The following is a 27537-nucleotide window of genomic DNA, read 5'->3' as shown; positions in this document are numbered from 1 at the left end:
TGAGGATTAAATTTGTGTTCCAGGATGGCCTTGCTCCATGATCCACCAAAACCTGGTATTGGCCTATGCAAATTTACTTGTAACACTACTGTCCATGTCCCTAAAACACTGGTTAAGGTGTGATATTTAAGTAACTTAAGTCCACTGATTTCAGAGGGTCTATGCCAAGTATGGCTAACATCAGTTATCATCCATGGTTCACTAACCAAAATTCAGTACACCACATCTAAAGTCTATAATTGCTGGCACTAACCTCAAATACAGACAATAAAGGCACTTTCAATTCCCATCCATTCAACTTGGGTACGTGCAGAGCCAATTCAGTGGCATATGACTGCAGTAAGCAATGGGGGATAGATCAGAGTCCAGCCACTAGAGGACAATGGGTTGCACATAATGGCCTGGTTCGGTTGATCATGCATACTTTGGGCTTAGTAAGTCCAGATACAAATGAGCTTTTTGCCTATGTGCACAGTCACTTGTTCACAGTGTGAGCAATCAAACCAAGAAGTCTAATTTACCACAGTTCCCCACTTTGTCCAACCTGAGGAATTATAGTTCCCAGCTTCAGAACAAGTGAGGACCTGCAACCACAGTTTGAAGATGGTTTAGAATCCTGGCTTGTTCCAAAACGCTCGTTTTGGAGTTATGGTTAGAGACTTCCTGGTTTGATTGCTGGAAGAGTGAGTTGGCTGTGTATATAGGCAAAAGTCTTGTTCATATCTTGGCTTTTTGTCTGAACGCAGCCAGTGTGATGTCCTGGCCTACCTAACATGACTACCGCCTTTTTTTATGCTACCCAAAGTTCCATTTGGAACCCTTCAAAGCAATTACATCTTAATTCCAATAATCATTCCTCTGTCACCCAGGAAATAAGACATAGCACTTCCAATACCCCAATCCCTTTTTTGTTGCTTAGTTGATAGTTACCCAATGATTCTTAAATACCTGCAAATATTCTGTACGGAACTGGTCAGAGTGCCCTGGAAAGTGTGAGTTTCTAGATTACTTACTTACTGGAGGACCATAAACCATTGTGAATTTAATTTTAGTGCTCAATGCTGTGTCAGCCCCATCTGTTCCCAAAGCTGATATCATACACCTCTGGCCTTAGCTTTTAAAAAAATGAAGAAAAAGTTTTGAGAACTGGGCAACTAGAATTTAAGGTAAAATGCTAACAATACTTACAGATGACAAACCAGACGTAACGTGTATAGCCATAAAAAAAACCCTTCTCCATTACGTAAGCTCCATCGGACATGTAGACACCAACCAAAGTCACTACAATCCCAGAGAGGTACATCTGAATGTTCCTGACCCATAAAGATGTATCTGAACTCTTTAGCACTTTCTCGAAATATACCCCTGCAAAGAGGAAGCAGGGAAGGGAGAGAGATAAAACAAAAGCTGAACATGTAGCAGAAACCAATCAATCAATCTGGCACACCGATTAATAGATAGGGAGAAGATCGTGTCAGACCAATTTGTGCCTTGGTTACAAAAGGCAATGAAGTTTCGACTTCCGGGAAGGGTGACTTCGCTTGTGCCTGCTTTTGAGACGGGCTCCCACCTCAGAAGAAGCTTATTCAGATATAAATCAGTCAGAACATTTTTTTTTGACTGATGAAATTTCTCCCGGGCAGGGAGAAACGTAGAGATCAACCTCAAAAGCCTGTTTTTGTTGGGAGGACTGGATTTCATTAATTTATGAGAAAAGGTCCAGCCAGCAATGCCGGACGGACTTCCGAACAAGCTCTATCTGATTAATGCGACACGTTTATCTTTTCTTCAAAGAGAAAACGGACTAACAGGCAAGCACCCTTCTTTCTATTCTTTTTTTTACTTGGTTTAAATTGTTGCAGCAAAAAGAGATATGTCAAATGAATCAGCTTTAAAGAACTTCTGGGTGAGTTATAACTCTTCTCTGTTATTCACGAAATTAACAGCTTATCTCTGTTTCTATTGCAAAAAGCTGTCCTGGAAGTGTATTCTAAAGATATAAACAGAAGAGGGATTTCTATTCCAAGGAGAAAAAAATAAAAAATATGAACTTTGGAACATTATATTGTCTGGGACTATTCTCTTTTTGGTCTATTTTATTTTATTTTGACGAATCTGCTTCTTCACAACGCCACTAACTGTTTTGATGCTGGGAACTAAATTTGTTTTGTATTCTTGAACATAGAGAGATAAGGCAGGCTGCTCTGTTTATACTGTGATGTCATCAAGCCTGGAATATTAACCCAATTGTTGCTGAAATAAGAAGTGGTTCTTCTTTATTTTTGTTTTGTTTTCGTGGTTTTAAAAATGGCAATCAAGAAAGTGGCTGAGAATCTGGAAGTAATTATGTTCCAGAAAATAATGGATGAGATTGAGATAACGAAACAAACCCTGCGACAGGGCAGTAAGGAGCTGAAAATTGAACTGAGCAAAATGACGCAGGAGCTTAAAGAAATAGGGGATCCTGTGAGAGAGGAGAATGAGATCAGAGATGAGAAAAGAAAAAATAAAGGGAAGATACAAGCCCTGGAGATTGGAACAAATGTGGAATTGGAAAAAGATCTGGAGTTTATGGACATTAGAAATAAAATCTACTGTTTGGAATTTAACGTTATCTCTGAAGAAATTAATGAAGATATTAGAGATAAAGTTATCAATGGCTTGGATAATTTTCTGGACTGGAATGACGTGATGGAGCTTGATATAGAGAAAATCTATGGAATTAACTGCAGCCATGTGACAATGGAAAAACTCTCAAGAGATGAGCCAGTGCATTTTGTAAAAAAGAAGAACAGAGATATGACTTTACAACAATATTTCAGCAACTTATTCAGAATCGATGGCAAGAAAATATCTGGGATAGAGGAAATTCCCATCAGACTCTTATTATATGACTATGGCTATGACAGCAAGATTATTATGGAATACTAATAATGGAAGATTGGACACTGAAATTACTGGACTTAACAGGACTATTGAAGATGGAAGATGGAATTAATATGGATAATGGAATAATGGCTATTGAAATTATTGGACCTAACAGATTTTGATGAGATGGATTAATTGATATGTTTATTTGGACTATGGTTATGACAATAAGATTATTATTATTATTAACGAGATGGATTAATCGACATGTTTATTTGGAGAAAAATTGATAGATATATTTCTTAAAGAATTGAAACCTCTCTTTGACTTTTTGTGGAAAGAATAAAGTAATGTTTATGAGATTTGATGATTAATTAAGATAACTACTGGAGGAAAGTGATTTTATAATATAATTTAAGAGACAGGATTGTTATATATTGTAGACCTATAACTGATCTGCGACAAATGGGAAGTCAACATTTTATTTTTTTGTTTAATCATTTTTGTTTTGTTTTGTTTTTTGTCTTTGAATGTTTTATGATTTTGTTTTGTTTGTTTTATGAAAATATGAATAAAAATTATTGTAAAAAAAAAAAAAGGCAATGAAGTTTCCATCCATCCGTGGTCGGTAAATGAGTACCCAGCATATGCTGGGGGATAAAGAAAGGCCTGGGAAGGAAATGGCAATCCCACCCCATATATACGGTCTGCTTAGTAAACGTCGCAAGATGTCACCCTAAGAGTCGGAAACGACTTGCACTATGTGCGGGGACACCTTTACCTTTAAGCACATCTGAAAGCCCAAGTCAATTAACTTAGCTGAAAACAATCCTTCCCAATGATTTCAAAGTTGAAAATGTGCCAAATACTTCTAGGTTCCCACTGACTACATAAGTCTGCCACTCTCACTCTGCGGTAGTTATATTTGCAATTATAAAATGAGGAAAATGTGTAAAACATGAGCATTTCTTAATGTAAAAAGCAGTGAACAGAGTTAAAGAATATATGAAAAAACACAATGTTATGGTCTAATTCTGTACAATAAGAAGATGATTGCCAGGGGACTTACAAACAAATACAGCATAATACATAACCAGGACCAGCATCTATTTCTACAAAACCCTATAGAGCAGAGAGGCTTCTTCCTGTTTTCTCCAAACAAAGCACTTCTGTTTTAGACAATTAATCAACAATTCAGTGCAGAGATTCTTTGTTCATCTTATCAGCATGAGAAGCCAGGTTTGGAGTGCCCACAGCTGCACTCATGGAGCCCTCACCCCCATTCCCCCTGCCCCTCAGCACAGGCACTTCCTGTTCTCTCCTACCTCCCAAAACAGGCAATGAGAGTCAACAGCACCAAAAGTCTGCTTAATAGAGGGAGTGCAGCTGCGCTCACTGTTCTATAGCTGGGGAACTTTTTTTCCCTTGAGGATTGTATTCTCTTTTTTTCTGTCTAGGGCCACATGTTGGCAGTGGATGCAGCCACCCCATCTATCTCTCCCCCTCCCACCAAAGAGGCTGCCAGGGGAGGGACAGATCACTCTTGCCAGTTGTCTGAACTGACCATTTGCAGAGGGCTCCCCTCCACATCTTCCTTCTATCACTCTATCCATTTTGGCATTCTTCCCATCGCTTGCAGATAGCTCCACCCCCCTTTCTTTTTGGCTCCCCTCCCCCATTTCTTGACTCTCCTCACCTATAGGAAATTAGATCCCCACCCGTTCTATAAGCGGAACTGTTCATTTTCACCCAAGACGGACTCCCTTCTTACGTTAATTTTGCTGCAGGGAATCTACTGATGAGTGAGAAATTCAGAGTCACATTATATGTACCACCCTCCCATGCCAGTTTGTAGAAGAGTAGATTCTGGCATAGGGAAGAGCTACAGCAGCCTTCCCCAACCTGGTGCCTTAAAGCTCTTGCTGTACTCCAATTCCCATTAGCCCCAGCCAGTATAATTAATAGTCAGGGATGATGGGAGTTGTAGTACAAAACATCCAGAGAGAACCAGTTGGGGAAAGCTGAGTTACAACATAGGTGACATCCACACCATACATAAAGCACTCTTTAACCACTTTTACAGTTATGGCTTCCACCAAAGAATCCTGGGAACTGTAGATTGTCCAGGGTGCTGAGAATTGTAGCTCTGTGACAAACTACAGTTCCCAGGATTCTTTGGGGGAAGACTTTAATTTTTTATTAAAGCCCTTTAAGAGTTACCTATGTTTTAATCTTTTTATCTTATTGTTCACTGTAATTAGTCTTTGAATGGTTTCAAACTTTCAACAACTTTCTGGAAACCACTTTGAGGTTTTATTACAATCAAGAAGCACATACATCTTGTTAAATAATAAAAAAGAGTTATTTAAATGTACGGTGTGGATGTGACCTAATACTCTTCCCACAAGGCCCAGAGTTTCTCACATTGAGAAGTGCAGCAAGGAGCTATGCTATGGTTGGTTATAAGCCAGTTAGGTAAGAGGGGGCCTACATTGTCAGACCACCTACAGTCATAGATACATTCCTGCTATCTGAAGGTAGCTATAACAATAATGCTTTACCTGCAAATCCTGAACATAAAACGGCAATAGCTATTGCACCAAAGCCTATCAATGGGCTCTGCTCCATCTAAAGAATTAACAAAAATGAAGAAAGTTTATTTATGACCTCAGTGGCAGCAATCACTTCCAAAAACTAAGCTAGATTGTTCATTTACTGCAACAACACAGTAAGTCTTGGGCCATCTTGCAACATCTGCTTATGCCACGCAAGTCGAACTACAGAATTTGAGTTGCAGTGTGCTCATTGTCTGTGGAAAAAATAGTCAGGTACTCAGGGTGACAGCCAACATGGCATGAGCAGGCAAGAGGGCTTCTCCTTCCTCTCTTCTTCTCTCCAGCCCCCCATGTGCCCTCCAAATCTTCTCCAGAGGCTTGTGGAAAGGAAGAAGTCACGTTGCACAAGCAGGAAGACATAACTGATGCTATCCATAATTGTTCTGGAAATAACTGTAAAAGCAAAAGCCTCTGCCATCACAGGTATGTTCCTTCTGTCGTGTGTATTCTTCTTCTAATGAAGATGCCTTACAATTCTCACTTCTGTATTGTGAGATCTTGCTATTAAACAAGTACTGAACAAGTATTAAACAAGTTTAGCTGTAACAAGGGTGTTGCTATGGCCATATCTCTAAGATAGTCAGCTGACTGAAGAGTTTTCATTGATTAACTTTTAGTAAGAACAAGCAACATATTAAAATCAATCACTAAAAGATGGACAAAGCTAGATGAAAAAAATTTACATCTCTGCCTTGGGTGTTTCTCTGAAATGTTTTAAATTTTGTTTTTAGTGATTTTATTATATGACTGAAAATCAGCATGAAATTGATATGAAAGGCAATTGATAATTAATAAAATGCTAAGAATTATTAATTATTTAATTGATTAACTAACTAACTTGTTAGTCACTTATTATATGAAGGTCTCCAAACGACTTAAAATACATTAAAAACAAAAAAGGAGGAAAACCCATGGTATTCACCACATTCTATGTGAATTCCTTGCGTCAGTAATAAAGTAAAGCCAAAATTGCTTTAAAACACACACACACGTATGTTCCAGACCCTTCAAGACTGTGATCAATTCAGTTTTGTTTGTTTTTAAATTGACACTGATAGAAACTGTCACCTTCAGTTATTTGCAATTATTATTTCAGAGAAAAAGTGCAAACTACTGGCAGTTCGGGATGAGATTCTCTGTTTTGGATATAAGCTGGAAGGATATGTCTTTTTCAGCATGTTTATTCAAAAATAATAAGCCTTATTTCATGCTCAATGTAGCTCACTCCTAAATTAAGTATGCATACTTTTCCGCACGTGTTTGAGGGGGGTTATCAGATTTGACTTCGAGCGAAGAGAGAAAATGTATTTCTATGTCACATACGCAGAAGCTGAACAACTGGCTTAGACAAGGCGCAACAAACTTGGTGCCCGATAGATCTCGCTGATTACATCATTGCTGGTCATTGGCCACCCTGACTGGGCCTGATGGAAACTTGAATCAACAACATCTGGGGGGGGTTTACCACATTGACTACCCCTGGCATTTCTGAACGTTCAAAATGGTTCACATACATTATCTGAGGAAGCCTTACAACACATATTACAGTTGAGGGTGCTGCCTGCCTAGTGATGATGGCTCCAGAAAGAGGTAGAATATCTCTGGATACCTGTTGCTGTTGAACAACAAAGCAGGGCAGTGCTCTTGCATTCATGACCTGCTTGTGGGCTTCCCATGAGTATCTGGTTAGCCACTGTGAGAAAAGGTATGCTGGACTAGATAGTCTGCTCCAGCAGGGCTTTTTTTATGCTCTTATGTAAGACTAGTTAGTTTCGTGAAAAAAGATTTGAACCATTCAACTAGTCACTGCAGTATACTAGGTCTTTACAGTTCATCTATATTTAAATGTTGAATGAAGTGAAAATAAATAAATAAATATGCACGTTTAAATGCACATCATACTTGTGGGGGTGGAGAGGTAACTTGGGACTCTTCAGATGTTGTTGGACTCCAAATTTTCATCAGCCACAGCCCCATTGCGTGGGCAATGCTGGACAATGACCATGGATTATGAGAGTTGCAGACCAGCAATATCAGGAGGGCTGTTTAGCAAGAAACCCACCCATGCAGTATACCCTTCCACAATGCCTATTCAGTAAAATTATGCATCTTTATGGATCAACAATAATTTCAGATTTCAGAAGACAGGCATGGAAAAAGGCTCCCAGTCATAAACTTTACCTGAACTTTTGTGGCCTGCGCTGGCTTCCACTGCACAAATGTGACTCCACCACACAACATAAAGACTGAGAACCACTGCAGTTTACTGAGAGAGCGGTTCAGCATTAAGACAGTACATAAGGCTGTACATGGGATCTTCAACTGATAGGTCACCTAAAACGTCAGAAATAAAGGACATATTTTATTTAGTTCTATACAAGGTATTAAAAACAGGGCACAGAGACAATAATCTGATTAGCACAAAATCTGCTTTAAACAATAACAACAATATAATACATTGCCCACATTCTAAACATATTGTGTTGCATCCAACATAACGACTAGGTTCACGGAGGGAGAGTTGTGCTCTGGGAGGGGCCTTCCTTGAACGGAAGTCCCTTCTTTTTGGATGCCACCGTTTATAGCAGTTCTAGCCAAAATGATGCCCTCCAGATATTTTGGACTCCAACTCCCATCAGCCTCAGCCAGCAAAGCAAACAATGAGGGACTTTGGGAGTTGGAGTCCAAATCTGGAGGGTTCCAGGTTTATTTATTTATTTATTTATTATGCGATTTGTTAGTCGCCCATCTGGCTGGTAGACCAGCCACTCTGGGCGACGTACATGTTAAAACAGTATATAAAACAGTTAAACATTTAAAACATCCCTGTGTTATAGTATCATGATTAGACCTCTCAATGCATTTCAAGGTTATAAAGACTAATTTCATACTAGAAGCCAAAAAATAAATCAATCAGTAAACTTTCTTGCTAAACAAATTTTGCAAGATGATGGAGTAAAGAATCCTAAGGTGAACATATGTGTGATCTTTTTATTGCAGAATTTTAGCCTTTCCTGCCATTTCTCAGTAATGAAGCTTTCTTTCAAGGCAATCTATTAGTGTGGGTTTTTTTAAATCAGCAATTAAGAAAGATTTACAGTACATTCCTTGATGACTTTTCCCTTCAGTGAATTGCATCTGAAAGCATGAACCATTTTCAATTTAAAAGATACTGTGTTTGAGTTCCTATCAGACAATGCAAAAGCTCTAGTTGTACTGTTCAGTTTGTGATGGCTGCTGCATATGTGCAAGTTGTCCCTTGATGTTGCAGCCACCAGTTGTTGAGCACACGTGCATGAACTCATCCCTATAGCTCAGGGGTGAGGCACCTTTGTCAGCCCAAGGGCCACATTCCCTTCTCTGCAATCGGTCGGGGGCCGCATGCCAGGACAAGAACCAAAAGTGGTTGGAGAAACTAGTTAATTTTATCTTTGCACTGTAGGCTTGTTTCTACATACAGGCGGGCCCCACTTATACTGCGGGTTCCGTTCCAGACCCCCGCCGTAAAGCGGAAATCGCCGTAAAGCGGAACCCCATTCACTATAATGGGCCGCGTCGCACGAAAATGACACGAAAACGGCGCAAAACATCGCAAAAGAGCAAAAAATACCTTTAAAATTGAAAATGAAAGCCGCCGCATCAGCGGAACGCCGTAAAGCGGGGCCCTACTGTACATTCAAACATCCCTGTCCCAGGAAAGCAAGAAGAATAATCACAGTTCAAGGACGCATTCTAACCAGGGAAAAACACTCCTGACAGCTACAAACCAGGACTAGTGAGGGGTGTGGCTTGGGAAGAAGGGGGTCTGGTTGGGGAGGAGGTGGGGCCTGGAGAAGAGTCTCAAGGGCCAGATAGAGAAGGCTGGATTCAACCCCCAGGCCTGAGCTTCTCCATCTCCGCTATAGCCGATATGGTTAGAGATTCTGCAGCTTTCTTCCTAACGTGAACAATTACCTGATAAACTGCTGCATCCAAATTGCTAAGAGCCAGGAATGCCATGTTGTTCTGAATGGCATACACGAGAGATGGAACACTTAATTTGAGTAGTTCTTTAGGGCTGCCCAAGACATTCTCGTTTAAAGACGTCAACAGTCTACCCAAACTTCCAGTCTCTCTGGAAAATGTAAAAAAAGAAAAGAAAGTTTTGAGCACAAATATTACTGTATCTACTTAACAACAGGCAAGTACTGCAGAACAGAACAGCAGGATTATCCAGAAGAAATCCTGCGGAGGGGCCTAGTCTCAAACCCTCTCAGTCTGACTGAGTTGGCTCACATTTGCATCAGTCAATAGGCAACCCAGTTGCAGGGATGAGCTTGTTGCAACACTCATTTGCAGGCCTTCCAAGATATGGAAAGCAGAAGCCAGTAACCAGAGGAAACAGACAGTCGTGTTGAGACTCCTGGCAAGCTTGCATTCACGCTCTTCCCCCATAAGCTAGACAGACAAAGACTGTAACCATATGTGATGCCTTGAGAGGGACAGAGTGCAAACCAGACATTCCAGTCAGCAGTGCAGGAATGAAGACAACATTCAGCTGGTTAGTTTGTTTTACAACTTTTTCTAATGCTGCCTAAGACAGAATTTTTCCTTCTTTTATTAATGTATGAATTGCCTTTCACATGCCGTCTCACGGCGATTTACAAACACATAAAACATCTAAAATAGTTTTAAAAACAATACAAAAACAACAATTAAATTTAGGTTTAAAAACAATACAAAATGAACACCTAAGGCTGGAAAAGCTTTATTGGTGTAAAGTTATGCACCAATGGAATTAAGATGCCTTGTGCCAGGAATGGAGGCCTGTGGTCCTCCAGATGTTACTGAATTATTCTCATCACCCCTGGCAATTGACCATGTTGTTTGGGGCTGCTGGGACTTGTAGTCCAAAACATCTGATTTTTTTTTTAAGGCCTTTGTACTCTGGTTATCAAACAGAGCACCTAAATCACAATCGTGAGTTATTGAGGTTTTCCAGAAACATCTAGGGATACCACAGTAAAATTTTCATTTTGATTACCTAATACATTTTCTCAATACATAATTGCCAGGCAACCTAAATCATTATATGTAACTGATCTTTTGGGGCCTTTTTAAAAAAAATACACAGAAGGACAAATACATGTCCTCATTCTGGAGTCTAACTGAAAGTTCTGTGCCTGTTTTCTTTTTAACAGCAACTACAAGAGGACTTGAATAAAAAATTGTTTGATAACCTCATAACATTTCTGAGAAAATCTCATTCGGACTTCCGAGAGAATAAAACAGAATGGGCTTCTCAAATGAAATCTAGTGAAATTCCTACTGCAGCTGTTGTTCTCGGTAATGCTTTCTCTTGCATTTTTATTTATTTATAGAAACCGTCATAACTTGGCATGAATTAATATGAATTAAAATATAAACCTTCACAATTGAAATAGACAATAATCCAATCCCATTAAAACATCACAAGGTTGTATTCATGCAACAGACTTCCATGTGTCTAGTGGAACTTCCTCTCCCTCTCCTGCCACTTGCACTCCTCCACACACACTTAAAATTTGCTCCAGAGAGTTGGGGGATTCTGGAGTAGGTTTGGGGGCATGTGGGGGAGTGGAGAGGAAGGGGAAGTGCCATTGCATGAGTGTAAATCTGCTTGTGGAGCATTAGATACAACCCACACCAATTAAACAGGAGGCTCAGGTCAAGAGATCAAAGGAATGCCTGTATAAACTTGGGATAGAATCATCTCCTTTTTTACGTTTCATTTAAGTGTAGCCCACTAATGGTCGTTAATAATCCAATTCCCAATTCCTCTGACATCTTTTCATTTTTCCAGTCTCTGATTTTTTTTGCTTTGCAGACAGTTATCTATATTATAATCGCTGTTTATTCATGAGTCTCCACTGATACCAATATTTATTCTGAATTCTGTAATTATTGCCTGTTTACATTCCTTTTCAAGTGCATTGCAGAGCAGATTAAGGCAGATAATCAAGTCACTGTCTTCCCCCCCTGCTGTTTACAATTAACACCTTATCCCCTTTGCTGTTTTTTGTCTGTCAGTTACAATCAACACTTCATTGACATCAGTGAAAGGGAATGCACATGAAGAGCTCACATAGAAAGTAGACTAATAAAAGTATCACTCACACTATCAATGATTTCAAAGCAAATTTTAAAAAAAAATGGAAAAAAGAATTAATTGCAAACCAGGCACAGAGAGTTGCAAATTCTCTCTGCAAAAGTAGAGAATATCAGAAATAATAATCCGATGGCAAATCTGATTATTGCAGAAATGGAGCCCATCATTTGTGTAAACAGGTGCATCTTCAATTGTGAATGCATTCTGTAGCACTGGTGCTACTGGTGAAAAACGCTGCCTCCATGTTACCACAACCAGATAATGATCAGGCTATGACAAGACTAACCAGATTCCATTTGTTGATTGCAATACCCTTACCAGACAATGGAGGGGAAGTTCTTTCCTCTCCCAGGCATTTTAGCATGTGTTTTTAAGTTGTTTTTTTAAAAAAAAATTAATTGTTTTTTGTGTCTTAAAATTTGTATATTTGTTTTTAATGTTTTTAATTGCTGTAAACTAATTGCTTCGGCTATGGGGTGGTATATAAATGTAATAAATAAATAATACTACCAGGGGATACAAAAGTTGTACCATATTAGATCTAATCACTGTTAACGCTCACAAAGCTGACTTTTTACATCTTTGGTGGCCCAATAAAGTCACTCAAAACTTCTGAGGGAAAAAGTGGTGGCCACAATTCAGAGAAGACTTGGCTGCATACACACCAAATATACACTAAAGCATAACCCTCTTCCCTGGCAAGAACCCAGGAAACTATAGTTAACCCCTCACAGAGCTATAATTCCCAGCACCTCTAATAAACAACAGTTCCCATGATTCTTTGGGGGAAGACATGTGCTTTAAATGTATGGTGTGGATGCAGCCTTGGTGACCATTGCCAGAATTCAAATAAAGAATAACAGGGATTCACTGGCTGCTTTCAGACATGGGACTTATCACATTAGTTTAACGGATTAAAATGGAAGCACTTCTGTCCTGATTTCTAAAATTGCTTTTACACTACAGTACCTGTTGTGTTAAGGAACAATAGCTTTATCAGTCGATAAATCGGCATTTCATACAACTGTCTTTCACACGGCTGCAATGAAAGGCTTGTTTTCATCCCTCATGCATTATACACAGGCACACTGTGTTCCTCACTGTGTGGCAGATGTAAGATCTTGTCCCATTACCATGCAACCTTTAGCATCTGACTTTTTTTTGGTTTTAGTTGTATAGACACAGGGGTTTGCGTGAAATGCTGCTGCTACCCACACCTATGCCAGAATACCAGTACAATTTTCATCAGGCAAAACAAACAAACATGCGCCTAAATGGCGGGAATGCACTGCATGCTGGGATGCATATCACATGAGTGGCTGCGCTAGCGAAAAACTCCCATGATTTTTCAGTTTCCCAAGATTGCAAAGAGATTATTTCTGGTATCATTTATCACAAAGTTTAGCACTAAACTTGCACTATATTCCACTAGAATTCCAAAACCAAATTGTACGTCATGTGAAAGATCAAATTAACGTGCAAATTACCAGGTAAGAAATTGTCAGAAAAATGGAATAAAGCGCAGTGTGAAAGCAACCACTCCACTAGGTAATCTGACAAGAGCAAGAATGCTAGTAGGTAAACAAAATGGAAAAGCCCAAAGCTGTTATTATTTATTTTTATTTTGTTTATTAAATTATATCTTGCCCTTGTTCCCAAAAGAGCTTATTTGATGATGGGGCTGAAAAAATTGGTATAGGATGACTCTGCCATCACTATACACAATTTTAAAAGCACAGGCAGGTCCTGAAGGCAAAATGACTTCTTTGAAGGACACTTAGGGGAACATGTATTACATTTTTAGACTTAAATGTCCTATAAAAATATGTCTGGACAAAAATCCTGTCAATTATAAGTTAAGTATTTCTGAAGGCCTTGTTTTTTAATTTGTTGTTGTTATGTGCCTTCAAGTCGATTACGACTTATGGCGACCCTATGAATCAGTGACCTCCAAGAGCATCTCTCATGAACCACCCTGTTCAGATCTTGTAAGTTCAGGTCTGTGGCTTCCTTTATGGAATCAATCCATCTCTTGTTTGGTCTTCCTCTTTTTCTACTCCCTTCTGTTTTTCCCAGCATTATTGTCTTTTCTAGTAAATCATGTCTTCTCATGATGTGTCCAAAGTATGATAACCTCAGTTTCATCATTTTAGCTTCTAATGATAGTTCTGGTTTAATTTGTTCTAACACCCAATTATCTGCCTTTTTCACAGTCCATGGTATGCACAAAGCTCTTCTCCAACACCACATTTCAAATCAGTTGATTTTTCTCTTATCCGCTCTTTTCACTGTCCAACTTTCACATCCATACATAGAGATCGGGAATATCATGGTCTGAATGATCCTGACTTTGGTGTTCCGTGATACATCTTTGCATTTGAGGACCTTTTCCAATTCTCTCATAGCTGCCCTCCCCAGTCCTAGCCTTCTTCTAATTTCTTGACTATTGTCTCCATTTTGGTTAATGACTGTGCCAAGGTATTGATAATCCTTGACAAGTTCAGTGTCCTCATTGTCACCTTTAAAGTTACATCAATGATCTGTTGTCATTACTTTAGTCATCTTGACGTTCAGCTGTAGTCCTGCTTTTGTGCGTTCCTCTGTAACTTTCAATAACATTCGTTTCAAATCATTACTGGTTTCTGCTAAGAGTATGATATCGTCTGCATATCTTAAATTACTGATATTTGTCCCTTCAGTTTTCACACGTCCTTCATCTTGTTCCAATCCTGCTTTCTGTATGATGTGTTCTGCATATAGATTAAACAAACAGGGTGATAAAATACACCCCTGTCTCACACCCTTTCCGATGGGGAACCAATTGGTTTCTCCATATTCTGTCCTTACAGTACCCTCTTGTCCAGAGTATAGATTGTGCATCAGGACAATCAGATGCTGTGGCGCCCCCATTTCTTTTAAAGTATTCCATAGTTTTTCATGATCTACACAATCAAAGGCTTTGCTGTAATCTATAAAGCACAGGGTGATTTCCTTCAGAAATTCCTTGGTCCGTTCCATTATCTAGCGTATGTTTGCAATATGATCTCTGGTGCCCCTTCCTTTTCTAAATCCAGCTTGGACATCTGGCCTTTCTCACTCCATATATGGTAAGAGCCTTTGTTGTAGAATCTTGAGCATGACTTTACTTGCATGGGATATTAAGGCAATAGTTCGATAATTACTGGATCCCCTCTCTTTGGAATTGGGACGTATATTGAACGCTTCAAGTCTGTAGGCTATTGTTTAGTTTTCCACATTTGACAACAGATTTTTGTCAAAATTTGGACAGATTCAGTCTCAGTAACTTGTAGCAACTCTATTGGTATGCCATCTGTTCCGTGTGATTTGTTTCTTCCAAGTATATTAAGAGCAGCTTTCACCTCACATTCTAAAATTTCTGGTTCTTCATCATACGGTTCCTCCATGAATGAATCTGTCATCCTTGCATCTCTTTTATAGAGTTCTTCTGTGCATTGCTTCCATCTTCCTTTTATTTCATCTCAGTCAGACAGTGCATTCCCATGTTGATTACATCCCTACTCTTGAATTAAATTTCCCTTTCATTTCTCTAATCTTTTGGAATAGGTCTCTTGTTCTACCCTTTTTTGTTGTCCTCTTCTATTTCTATGCAGTAACTATTGTAATAATTCTCTTTGTCCCTACATACTAGTCACTGCAGTATTGCATTTATGGTTCTGATAATGTTTCTATCTCCTTTTGCTTTTGCTTTCTTTCTTTTCTTAACCATTTTAAGAGTTTCTTCAGTCATCCACTGAGGTCTTTCTCTCTTTTTAACTAGAGGTATTGTCAGGTATTGTCTTTTTGAATTCTTCCCTGATAATGTATCTGACATCAATCCATATTTCTTCTGGTTCTCTGTCAACAAAGTTTAAAGTCTCAAATCTGTTCCTGATTTGATCTTTATATTCTTCTAGGATATTATTTAAATTGTATTTTGGCATTATGATTGCTTTGTTCTTCTTCTTTAGCTTTACTCTGATTTTCGATATTACCAGTTCATGATCTGTACGGCAGTCTGCTCCTGGTCTTGTTTTTGCAGAAAGTATGGAACTTCTCCATCTTCTGCTACCAATTATATAATCAATTTGATTCCTATATTAACCATTTGGTGATGTCCACGTGTACAGTCATCTTTTCGGTTGCTCAAAAAATGTGTTTGCAAGAAACAAATTATTGGCTTCACATAATTCAATAAATCTCTCTCCTGCTTCATTTCTATCTCCTAAGCCCCATTTCCCCACAATTTCTAGTTCTTCTTTGTTCCCTACTTTTGCATTCTAGTCCCCCGTGATTATCAGCACATCTTGTTTTGGTGTGTGATCAATTTCTTCCTGTACTTCTGCATAAAATCTCTCCAATTCCTCTTTTTCTGTGTTTGCCGTTGGAACACATACTTGAAAGATGGTTATGGTAGTAGGTTTCCCATTAGATCTCATTGATATCACTTGCTCATACCTTGCGTTATAGCTCCTAATTGCTTTTGCTACATCACTTCTCACTATTAAAGAAACCCTGTTTCTTCTTTTCTCATTTCCTGCATAAAATATTTTGTAGTTGCCTGATTGAAAATGTCCCATTCCCATCCATTTTAATTCACTCATGCCAAGTATTGTAATGTTGATGCATTCCATTTCTTGCTTGACAATTTCTAACTTTCCCTGGTTCATGCTTCTCACATTCCATGTTCCTATTGTGTATGTCGTACAACTCCGGACTCTCTTTTTGCATCTGTGCACATCAGCCTCTGGGCTTCCATTTGGCTTTGACCCAAAGGCGTCATTAGTCACAGTGCTACTCGTACTTGTCCGTTGTTCTTCCACAGAAGCTCGGTTAGTGCCATCTGACCTTGGGAGTCTTATCTTCCAGCACTATCTTGTGTTGTATTTTGGATACTCTGTTCATAGGGTTTTCATGGTAAGAGGTATTCAGAGGTGGTTTACCATTGCCTTCCTCTGGGTTTGCATGCATCTTAGGCTGGTGTCTCAGCTTTGACCATTCCACCTTGGGTGACCCTGCTAAGAGTCTAGCCTCTTGGTCTAGACTTCTGACGGCATTGCCCACAGCTTTTTCGACACTCTCAAATCCCCTCACTATGTTGTGCATCCTAGAGGAGGGTTTTTTTAATTATGGTCCATTTATTTATGATTTACAGTTATCTTCTCCTATTTACAGTTGTCTTTCATGTTAATTTTGTTTGGTTTTTGTATGAACTAAAAAGACAACTGAAAATAGTTGACAAATTAACAGTTGAAATGACAGATTAATTTTGAAATACAGGGGAAATACTTGTAAATTATAAATGAATGAACCATAATTATAAGCCAAGTATTCCAGAAATACAGTACTCAACCTATCTGTAAATCCAGCAATGAAAACGTGCCTCCCTCCCCCGGCCTGCTGGAATATCAGATTTTAGGTTGAACATAAACTAGGGAAGATTAGAAGCATGTAGAAGTTTTGAAAAACTGACATTCTCATAACTTTATCTGAAGTCTGTCCGCATAGATGCATACATTCTACAAATAAAGTCTGCCTCAGATGTGACCCAGTCATTTATGAAATATTAACCATACACCTGTTTTAACTGTTTTTAGAATTTGTACAATTATTTTGTTTTTAGAATTTGTATTTTTTTGTGTTTTATTTTTATCTTGTACACCTCAGGCCATTAAACAGTTTATGCATTTTTAATTTGCTGGTCTTTGACCGAAATAATAAATAATATGCATTTTTAACATAAAAATAATAAGAAATTAGATGCGTGTGCTGCAAGCCCCAAGCAATGACAAATGTGTACAGGAAAAGTATTTGAACCATATTAATCGCTAAACTTAGAGCACTGGTGTAATATAATAGAAATTTGGACAAAATATGCATTCCACTTTCATCACTGAAGCACCCAAGCCTATTTGAGCCCCCTGGGATGTCATGTTCCCACTGCAAGAAGGGACAGCTTTGCCCGCCCTTTACCCAGAGGTCCCAGGGTGGGTTACAACAACCTTAACATACAACAACCTTTAAAAACAACCAAAATCACAAAATAGGGTGGGTCCTAAAAATATATGCCTGGGGTGTCAAAGGCCAGGGTAAAGAGGTGCATCTTCAGCATTCGCCTAAAGCTGTACAGTGAGGTTGTCCGACACACCTCAGTGAGGAGGGAGTTCCACAACTTATCGGCTGCCACAGGGAACACCCTCTCCAGGACCACCACCCACTCTCCTGAGCTTCTGAGTGTGGTGAAACTACCAAGAGGGCCTTTTTATGCCTCTGAATGTAAGCACACAGTTATTTTATAGGGTATGCAAGCAAAGTAAGAAAAAAAGGCAGACATGCACTATAACTCTTGCACGTGTGAAATTACCCACCTTCCCTCCTTTGTCAGAACCAGATCTGGGAGAACAAAAGTAACAGAGCCTATAAATACACTGTATGTATAATGATGACCTTTGGGTCAGGAAAATTGCAAAATGGCACACTTTCAAAAAAGCGACCTATCACAGTCTAAAATACTGAAAACACTTGGAGCTGGGGTATTTAAAAGCAACTGCTTCCTACAAATACAATGTACTTGTCAGAAACAACCAGCTGCATGGGGGGAAATTGCAACCTTTTGTAATTTATCATCAGTATATGAATTACTCATGTTACTGCTCTCCCAAAAATTGCCGAATGTCAGACAAATCCACCTTCCAATTAACATAAGAAAAGGCCTGGTGTATATAACATTCCCTATTAAATTCCAAATCACCATTTTATCTCCACCTTCAATTGCAATGTATTTAGCTAATTCATAATGAATTCACATTCAATTAAATTCAGGCTTGTACTCAACTGGTACACCATTGATTACAGAGAATATACATTCTGATTGACTGCTGGTTTAATCTATTATTTTTTAAATTCAAAAAGGCAAATATCCAGTGCAGACACAATCCTCAACCACGGTTAACGCTAATCAGAGTTTCTTGCCTTAACAGTAGTTAAGAACCCAAACATATAGGGAAACCATGGTTTAGCTTGTTGAACTAAACTCTCCCCCAAGAGTCTGCCCCACATTTCAGAATGAGGAACCTTGGCCCACCAGGAATTCAAATTTGGCAGTACAGCCAAAGCCTGCTGAATCAGCTACACTAGCAAGTTCCCTGCAGGGAATTTGGTTGTGCAGCTGATGCCTTCAGAAAAGTGATGGGTGGTAAAGCCAAAGCTTCCGGCATTTTAAAGCACCACACAAGGTTCTTTGCAAGCCCTGCATGGTGCTCTGAAGTCCCAGCTTCAGGACTTCAAAGCACCTAATCACTTGACATCAAATTTGGCCTGCAAGGCTATAAGGATATAGCCCTCTTAGCCAAAAAGTTTTCATCCCTGCCCCAGAAAAAGAGTCTGTGGGACTTGCCTACCATCTTGCTAGCAGAGATGCTGGAGAGACAAGAAAACTGCCTTAATTCAGGATAAATCTAATACTTAACCACAGCTGAAGTAGACCGAAGATTTGCAAACCCACTTCAGGACACCTGCTCTACATTGTGATTTGCGTCCTACCTTTAGCCATGATTTAAGTCAGGGTGAAGAACCTGTGACCTTCCATCAGGGCTGTGGAGTCGGAGTCGGAGTTGGAAGCAATTTTGGGTGGAGTCGGTAGAAACGTACTGATTCCGACTTCAAAATAAAATTAATATTTTAATATTAATATTAATTTATTAATATTAATACATTAATATACATTTGCCATTTATGAAGGAGTCGGAGTCGGACAGTAGAAAAATAGAGGAGTCGGAGTCGGTTTGATATACCAACTCCACAGCCCTGCCTTCCATATGTTGCTGAATTCCAGCTCCCATCAGCCCCAGCCAGAATGACCAATGGCTAAAGATGACGGGAGTTGTAGTCCAGCAACATCTGGTGAGCCAGAGTTTCCCCATCCTTGCTGTAAGCACATATTATTGAATAATCAATAGTTTCATAAACAACTTTTAAACATATTACAAGTTTTGGGAAATGTTAAGGTTCTAAGAGCCGGGAAGGCAGGTAGAAATTCTTAGCCAGGGCTGCACCACTGTGCCATGTTACATCATACAACAAGAACAATGTTTACTGTTGAAAGTACCCAAATATGCCGCCATGAGTGTTTCTGGTAGCCCATCCATGGTGTGTTGACAGCACACTATAGTGTGTATGGGTTTAAGGCTGGGCCTATCATTAAGCAGGATGAGGCAGCAGATCTGGGGTACCATGAGAAGGCAGACAATAGTCAATTATTACCAGCATGGGGGGAAAGCCATTTGAATAGTTTCTGTGTAGGCTACAAAGGAGCCATAGGTGTCCTCTGATTCACAATCCCTACGTAATGCATACCACAGGCACATTTGAGGGAGGACAGGCCACAATTGTTCAGAGGATTGCTTCTAATCCTGAAATGCCACCTTAGTTCTTCTACAAGTTCTTCTTGAATGACTCTGAAGAATTATGCCTACAGCAACCCAAATAACTTCAAGCCAAGAGTCTGCACTTAAATCTATACTGACATTTTGAACTTTATCCAAAACAATGAAAAAGAACTCAAGCCAGTGATGCCTACTTATTGAGCTATTCAAAGGAGACATCAGGAAACTAAAACTTGCACATTTTCACTTCCTTTTAAATCAGTCTTTTAGAGAACTCCTCAAGTACAATCTGCTCACAGAAGCCTAACTCAGTGTATGTGAACCACAGCAAGAAACAAAACACGCAAAAAAATTTAAAATTAGAAATAAATGAAATAGTAAAGAAAATGAGCAAATACACCGTTTCAATATACTCCTCAGCATTCATACTTACTTTGCTAAAATGCCCAAACTTAGGAATAACTTGATAACTTCTGTAATACAGACGGCTGTAGTTGAAAAGTACAAAACTGTTTCTGTTGTTCTTGTGTATCTCAAAGCTACTGTATATGTTGCAGCCACCAACGTCATCACCGTCAAGCAGTACAACTTAAAAAGCAAACTGACATTTTCTGAAAAACAAAAGCATCACTCTGTTGGACATTTATGTTATTTAAAATATTTCTATCCCGCCCTTCTACCCTATAATAGGGCACTCAGGGCAGCTTACAAAAATAAAATCAAACATTTACATAATATTGTAAACAGTAAAAACAGTAAAATTACAAAAACATTAAAATAAATTAAAATACATACGTGAGAAGCAAACCACCTTGACAGCATAGCTACAGTAAACCCATATTTAGCATGCTGGCCTTAGAAAACAGCCCAAGATTACAGTAGGTGTGGGGGACCTTTGGCCCACCAGATGTTGCTGAACTGCAACTGCCATCAGTCCCAGCAAGCATGACCAATGGCCAGGGATGATGGGAGCTGTACTTCAGCAACATCTGGGAAGCCAAAGTTTTCCGACACCTGCTGTAGAGTTCTAGATTCCAATGGCTATGGCAGGCCTGCTGCAGAAACATGGGTAGCCCTTATAAAGTTTTGTGCCCTACAGTCTACCAGGGGGGAGCCTGTTGGTAGTGCTGCCATTTGGGGATGCCCAGCTGGCACTGCCTGTGACAGGTCTTCTCAGTGGTGATTCTCCATTTATGGAGTGTGTCTCCCCCATTATTAACTTTCAGGAGGAAGTAAAAAACATTTCTGTTTGCCCAGGCGTTTGATGCTATAAGAACATAAGAACATAAGAAGAGCCTGCTGGATCAGGCCAGTGGCCCATCTAGTCCAGCATCCTGTTCTCACAGTGGCCAACCAGGTGCCTGGAGGAAGCCCGCAAGCAGGACCCGAGTGCAAGAACATTTTCCCGTCTTGAGGCTTCCGGCAACTGGTTTTCAGAAGCATGCTGCCTCTGACTAGAGTGGCACAGCACAGCCATCACGGCTAGTAGCCATTGATAGCCCTGTTCTCCATGAATTTGTCTAATCTTCTTTTAAAGCCATCCAAGCTGGTGGCCATTACTGCATCTTGTGGGAGCAAATTCCATAGTTTAACTATACGCTGAGTAAAGAAGTACTTCCTTTTGTCTGTCCTGAATCTTCCAACATTCAGCTTCTTTGAATGTCCACGAGTTCTAGTATTATGAGAGAGGGAGAAGAACTTTTCTCTATCCACTTTCTCAATGCCATGCATAATTTTATACACTTCTATCATGTCTCCTCTGACCCGTCTTTTCTCTAAACTAAAAAGCCCCAAATGCTGCAACCTTTCGTCATAAGGGAGTCGCTCCATCCCCTTGATCATTCTGGTTGCCCTCTTCTGAACCTTTTCCAACTCTATAATATCCTTTTTGAGATGAGGCGACCAGAACTGTACACAGTATTCCAAATGCGGCCGCACCATCGATTTATACAACGGCATTATGATATCGGCTGTTTTATTTTCAATACCTTTCCTAATTATCGCTAGCATGGAATTTGCCTTTTTCACAGCTGCCGCACACTGGGACGACATTTTCATCGTGCTGTCCACTACAACCCTGAGGTCTCTCTCCTGGTCGGTCACCGCCAGTTCAGACCCCATGAGCGTATATGTGAAATTCAGATTTTTTGCTCCAATATGCATAATTTTACATTTGTTTATATTGAATTGCATTTGCCATTTTTCCGCCCATTCACACAGTTTGGAGAGGTCTTTTTGGAGCTCTTCGCAACCCCTTTTTGTTTTAACAACCCTGATCAATTTAGTGTCATCAGCAAACTTGGCCACTTCACTGCTCACTCCTAATTCTATGTCATTAATGAACAAGTTGAAAAGTACAGGTCCCAATACCGATCAAGAAAGATATTGTTCTTGGCAACCTTGACATTTTTAGCATGAGGTTATATGCTTGTTTTTAATTGTTTTTAGATGTTTCAAATTTTATTTTTAATTGTATTGTTTTATTATGGGTGTATTTGCTGCCCTAGGCTCCTTTGAGAGGAAGGGCGTTGTACACATTAAATAAATTAATAAATATGTGAGGCTCTGTCGAGACTGCTTGATCCCACCACCATCACCACGAATTCTTATAACACTGTTTTCTGGCTGAAGAACAGCTTTTCATCAGAGCTAGGTTAATAGCTGCTCCCTCTGCTCTCAAGATGGGCCCTGCCTTCCCTCTTCACCTAAAAAAACCATTTGGTGGCACTTCTGCATGTCATCGGTACCAATGCCACTGCCAAGGAGCACTGCTGATCCCCTAGCAGAGGGGCTGGAATGCTGCCAGGGCTCAAAAGGGACTTTGTATTGGTGCAAAAGAGCCCCACACCTTATCACAGTCTCTGCTGTTCTGCATTTTCAAAGCGGCACCCACAACTTTACTTGAAAACAGAGATCAACAGAAATCCATTAAATTATTTCCACATATTGATTTTAGGATCAACAAGTAAGAAGCTACAAATCAAGAAGAATTGTGCAGGATCTTCAGATTCTTCCTAAGAGAGATGTACAGTGGAGCAGCCATTATCTAATATCCGGCCATCAAACAGAGCATAGTTAAAGTTGAATTAGACCGGTGATTCAACAATAATCTTTATGTGTATAATCTTATATTTCTTTATTGACTCAGCAGTGAATGCATAGATTGCTATACCATACATATTCTGATATGGCTATGAACTGCTAAGTCCTGTTACTCATATCTTTATTCTTTTAAGGGAGCTGCACCTTTGATTGTGTAAACATTCCCGCAAGGTACAATTTGTATATGCACTGCTGCAATAATTTAAACAAAGCACATCCTTGTGAAGATATAATCTTATTTACTTCATTGTAACTGGATGGTAAATCAAGCTAAATGTGAGTGACAGAATGATCTGCAAAAGATAGAATTATCACTGTGTTTAGAAAATAGATCTCTCTCTCATTATACTAGAACCCAGGGCATTTTAAAGAAGCTGAATGTTGGAAGATTCAGAACAGACAGTACAGTTTCACTCAGGTCCTGCTTGTGGGCATCTGGTTGGGCACTGTGAATATAGAATGTTGGAGTAGATGGGCCTTTGGTCTGATCCAACAGGGCTCTTCTAATGTTCTTACGACAATGCAAACAGAAAGTGCTCTATGAAAATAAGAATATTTGGCCCAAATTTTCAGAAACAGGAGAAAGCATGGTTTTAACACTACTGTGATAGATAGGCAAGCCACTTTTTGCATTACATTTTCATGTATACACAGATGTGTAAGAATGCATTTATTTGCCTATATGAAAATGCTTGTCCTAGTATTTCAGACTGATCAGTACATACACATGGAACCAGATGAAGAAGCCGGCTTCTATACTAGGGTTACTGGGACACTAAAAGGCATCAGGACAGCCATTTATACATTGCAAAATGCCACACATCAACACAAGGGCAGATCAATTTTCAGGTCAAGATTACGGAAGAGAGGTAGCCCCTAGATATGTTAAAGTCTTTTGTTACAAAGTTAGAAAATATTTTCAGGCCATACATATCGGCCACACACACCACACTCAAGATCCCAAGAAGGGAGGGCATCGGGGCTCTTTGATTTGCTCATCAGCAAGCTGGAGGAGAGAAAATGGGGAATGGAAATCCGGGGAGGGGGAGGTGCCACCCCCATTAATCCTCTCAGCGGCCCTGATCCTCCTAATTCAATAAAACCCCATCTTACAATGTATTTAAATTGGGGGAGGTGGAGATGAAAGTATCATCCCTAGCCTTCAGCTATTTGACAGGCACAAGTGGACAGATACACAGTCCTAGAGCAAGACAACAGCCAGTCAATCAGACTTGTGTTTCTATTACACCTTAGTTCACAGTGGTGCTAGCAACCTGAAAACACACACACACACACACATAGAGCATTATCGGGCTGGGTTCCATATCAGATGGAGGGTCTCAAAACTCTCCCTTTACACACACACACATATCCCTCAAAGTAAAATGGGGGCACCCAGCTGTTTGCCTCAATAACACGGACTGCTCCGTTTCCGTATAGTGGGAAAAACGCTTGCGAGCACAGCAAGAGGGAAAAGGAGGTTAGACACCGAGATGTCTCATACTCACCTTTCGGAGGCGCCATGGTATCCAGAAGAAATCAGCTGGCAAATGTAGAAGCCCGCCCAGCCAATCCTCCCAAAATACTATAGAGAAAAACTAAGAGGCTAGAGCAGACAGGTCATGCAGACAATCATAGAGTCCAGAATGCGTCATCTCTTCCGCCGGAACCACGGAGAAATTCGGAAGAGTAGTTAGGGGTCCCGGCTGCAGGACGTGCATGGGCAACCTGCCTCAGTTTTACAACTCCAGCCCGTTATATGTTAACCTGTGTGGATTCAGTTATTCAAAGATACTGTTTCACTACGTTGCACATTACTCTGCATCGCTGCATATCTGTTGTTATGTGCCTTCAATGAATTACGACTTATGGCGACCTTATGAATCAGCAACCTCCAATAGCATCTCTCATGAAGCACCCCTATTCAGAGCTTGTAAGTTGAGGTCTGTGCCTTTATGGAATCCATCTCGTTTGGTCTTCCTCTTTTTCTACTCCCTTCTGTTTTTCCCAGCATTATGCTCTTTTCTAGTGAATCAGGTCTTCTCATGATGTGTCCAAAGTGTGATAATCTCCGTTTCATCATTTTAGCTTCTAGTGATAATTCTGGTTTAATTTGTTCTAACACCCAACTATTTGTCTTTTTCACAGTCCATGGTATGTGCACAGATCTCCTCCAACACCACATTTCAAATGAGTTGATTTTTCTCTTACCCACTTTTTTCATTGTCCAACTTTCACATCCATACATAGAGATTGGGAATACCATGGTCTGAATGATCCTGACTTTAGTGTTCAGTGATACATCTTTGCATTTGAGGACCTTTTCTAGTTCTGTCATAGCTGCCCTCCCCAGTCCTAGCCTTCTGATTTCTTGACTATTGTCTCCATTTTGGTTAATGATTGTGCCAAGGTATTGACTTGCCAAGTTCAATGCCCTCGTTGTCAACTTTAAAGTTCTGTATACTTTAAGTTATTTATGTTTCTCCCTCCAATTTTCACACTTTCATCTTAGTCCAATCTCATTTTCTGTATGATAGGTTCTGCATATAGATTAAAGAAATGGGGTGATAAAATACACCCCTGTCTCACATCCTTTCCGATGGGGAACCGATCGGTTTCTCCATATTCTGTCCTTACAGTAGCCTCTTGTCCAGAGTATACGTTGTTTATCAGGACAATCAGATGCTGTGGCACCCCCATTTCTTTTAAAGTATTCCATAGTTTTTCATGATCTACACAAAGGCTTGCTGTAATCTATAAAGCACAGAGTGATTTCCTTCTGAAGTTCCTTGGTCCGTTCCATTATCCAACATATGTTTGCGATATGATCTCTAGTGCCTCTGCCCTTTCTAAATCCACCTTGGACGTCTGGCATTTCTCACTCCATATATGGTGAGAGCCTTTGTTGTAGAATCTTGAGCATTACTTGCGTGGGATCTTAAGGCAGTAATTAGATAATTACTGCATTCCCTGGGATCCCCTTTCTTTGGAATTGGGACAAATATTGAATGCTTCCAGTCTGTGGGCCATTGTTTAGTTTTCCATATTCTGTAAGATTCAGTCTTAGTAACCTGTAGCAACTCTATTGGTATGTTCCTGGTTTTTTGTTTCTTCCAAGTATTTTAAGAGCAGCGTTCACCTCACCGTCTAAAATTTCTTTTTCTTCATCATACGGTTCCTCTGTGAATGAATCTGTCATCCTTGCATCTGTTTTATAGAATTGTCCAGTGTATTGCTTCCATCTTCCTTTTATTTCATCTCTGTCAGTCAGTGTGTTCCCCTGTTGATTATTCAACATCCGTACTCTTGGTTTAAATTTCCCTTTAATTTCTCTAATCTTTTGGAATAGGGCTCTTGTTCTATCCTTTTTGTTGTCCCATTTTTGTAGAGTAACTATTGTAATAGTTCTCTTTGTCCCTACGTACTAGTCGTTGTATTATTGCATTTAGGATTCTAACCGTGTTTCTGTCTCCTTTTGCTTTTGGTTTCCTTCTCTCTTTAACCATTTTAAGAGTTTCTTCATCATGGTCTTTCTCTCTTTTTAACTAGAGGTATTGTCTTTTTTCATTCTTCCCTGATAATGTCTCTGACTTCACTCCATAGTTCTTCTGGTTCTCTATCAACAAAGTTTAAAGCCTCAAATCTGTTCCTGATTTGATCTTTATGTTCTTCTAGGATGTTATTTAAATTGTATTTTGGCATTATGATTGCTTTGTTCTTCTTCTTTAGCTTTACTCTGATTTTCAATATTACTAGTTCATGATCTGTACTGCAGTCTGCTACTGGTCTTGTTTTTGCAGAAAGTATGGAACTTCTCCATCTTCTGCTACCATATATAATGAATTTGGTTCCTATATTGACCATTTTATTGACAACTACATATATGTGCTATAAATTTTGTGTCACCTATTTATATTATATATTACTTTTGTACATTGAGCATTTTTGTTTTGTTTTCCCAGCCACAGTTTATCTCTTCAGTTACAATATAGGGATACTGGGCTGCATGGGCATTGGAGGCAATTTTTAAAATGTTCAAAAATGCAACAAAATATTTTAAATACAAAATGAGACCCAAACTAGAAAGGGCTGGTTTGTTTCTAAGTAGACACACTAATTAAAATTCCGCTAGAACCCTAAATTTCTCCATTGCTTTCTCAACCAGAAATTCCATAAGCCTGTGATGAAATAAGTCATTCTATTATTTATTTATTTGTTTATTTGATTTATATCCTGCCCTTCCTCCCAGCTGGAGCCTAGGCGGCAAACAAAAGCACTAAAAACACTTTAAAACATCATAAAAACAGACTTTAAAATACATTAAAACAAAACAACTTTAATAACATTTTTAAAAAGCTTTGAAGACATTTTAAAAAAGGTTAAAAACATATTGTTTTAAAAAAAGGTTTAAAAACATATTGAA

At 39.4% G+C, this 27537-nt stretch overlaps 1 protein-coding gene across 1 annotated transcript in view; it reads right to left on the bottom strand.

Moving 5' to 3' along the window:
* The window catches only part of SLC35A1 (solute carrier family 35 member A1), a 28471-nt gene extending 3729 nt beyond the window's left edge, over window positions 1-24742 (bottom strand). Inside the window, exons 1-6 of the mRNA XM_061623294.1 lie at window positions 24623-24742; window positions 20446-20623; window positions 9438-9597; window positions 7665-7817; window positions 5430-5496; window positions 1189-1365 (exon numbers count right to left, since the gene is read on the bottom strand). Coding sequence (XP_061479278.1) covers window positions 1189-1365; window positions 5430-5496; window positions 7665-7817; window positions 9438-9597; window positions 20446-20623; window positions 24623-24638 — 751 coding nt within the window. The 5' untranslated portion in view covers window positions 24639-24742. The remainder of the gene's footprint in view (window positions 1-1188; window positions 1366-5429; window positions 5497-7664; window positions 7818-9437; window positions 9598-20445; window positions 20624-24622) is intronic.
* Between the last annotated feature and the right edge of the window lie 2795 nt (window positions 24743-27537).

The sequence above is a fragment of the Rhineura floridana genome, chromosome 4, assembly GCF_030035675.1.
Source record: "Rhineura floridana isolate rRhiFlo1 chromosome 4, rRhiFlo1.hap2, whole genome shotgun sequence".
NCBI classification, from domain to species: domain Eukaryota; kingdom Metazoa; phylum Chordata; class Lepidosauria; order Squamata; family Rhineuridae; genus Rhineura; species Rhineura floridana.
The sequence above is the reverse complement of the archived record's forward strand: the minus strand, read 5'-3'. Positions and strand labels throughout refer to the sequence as shown.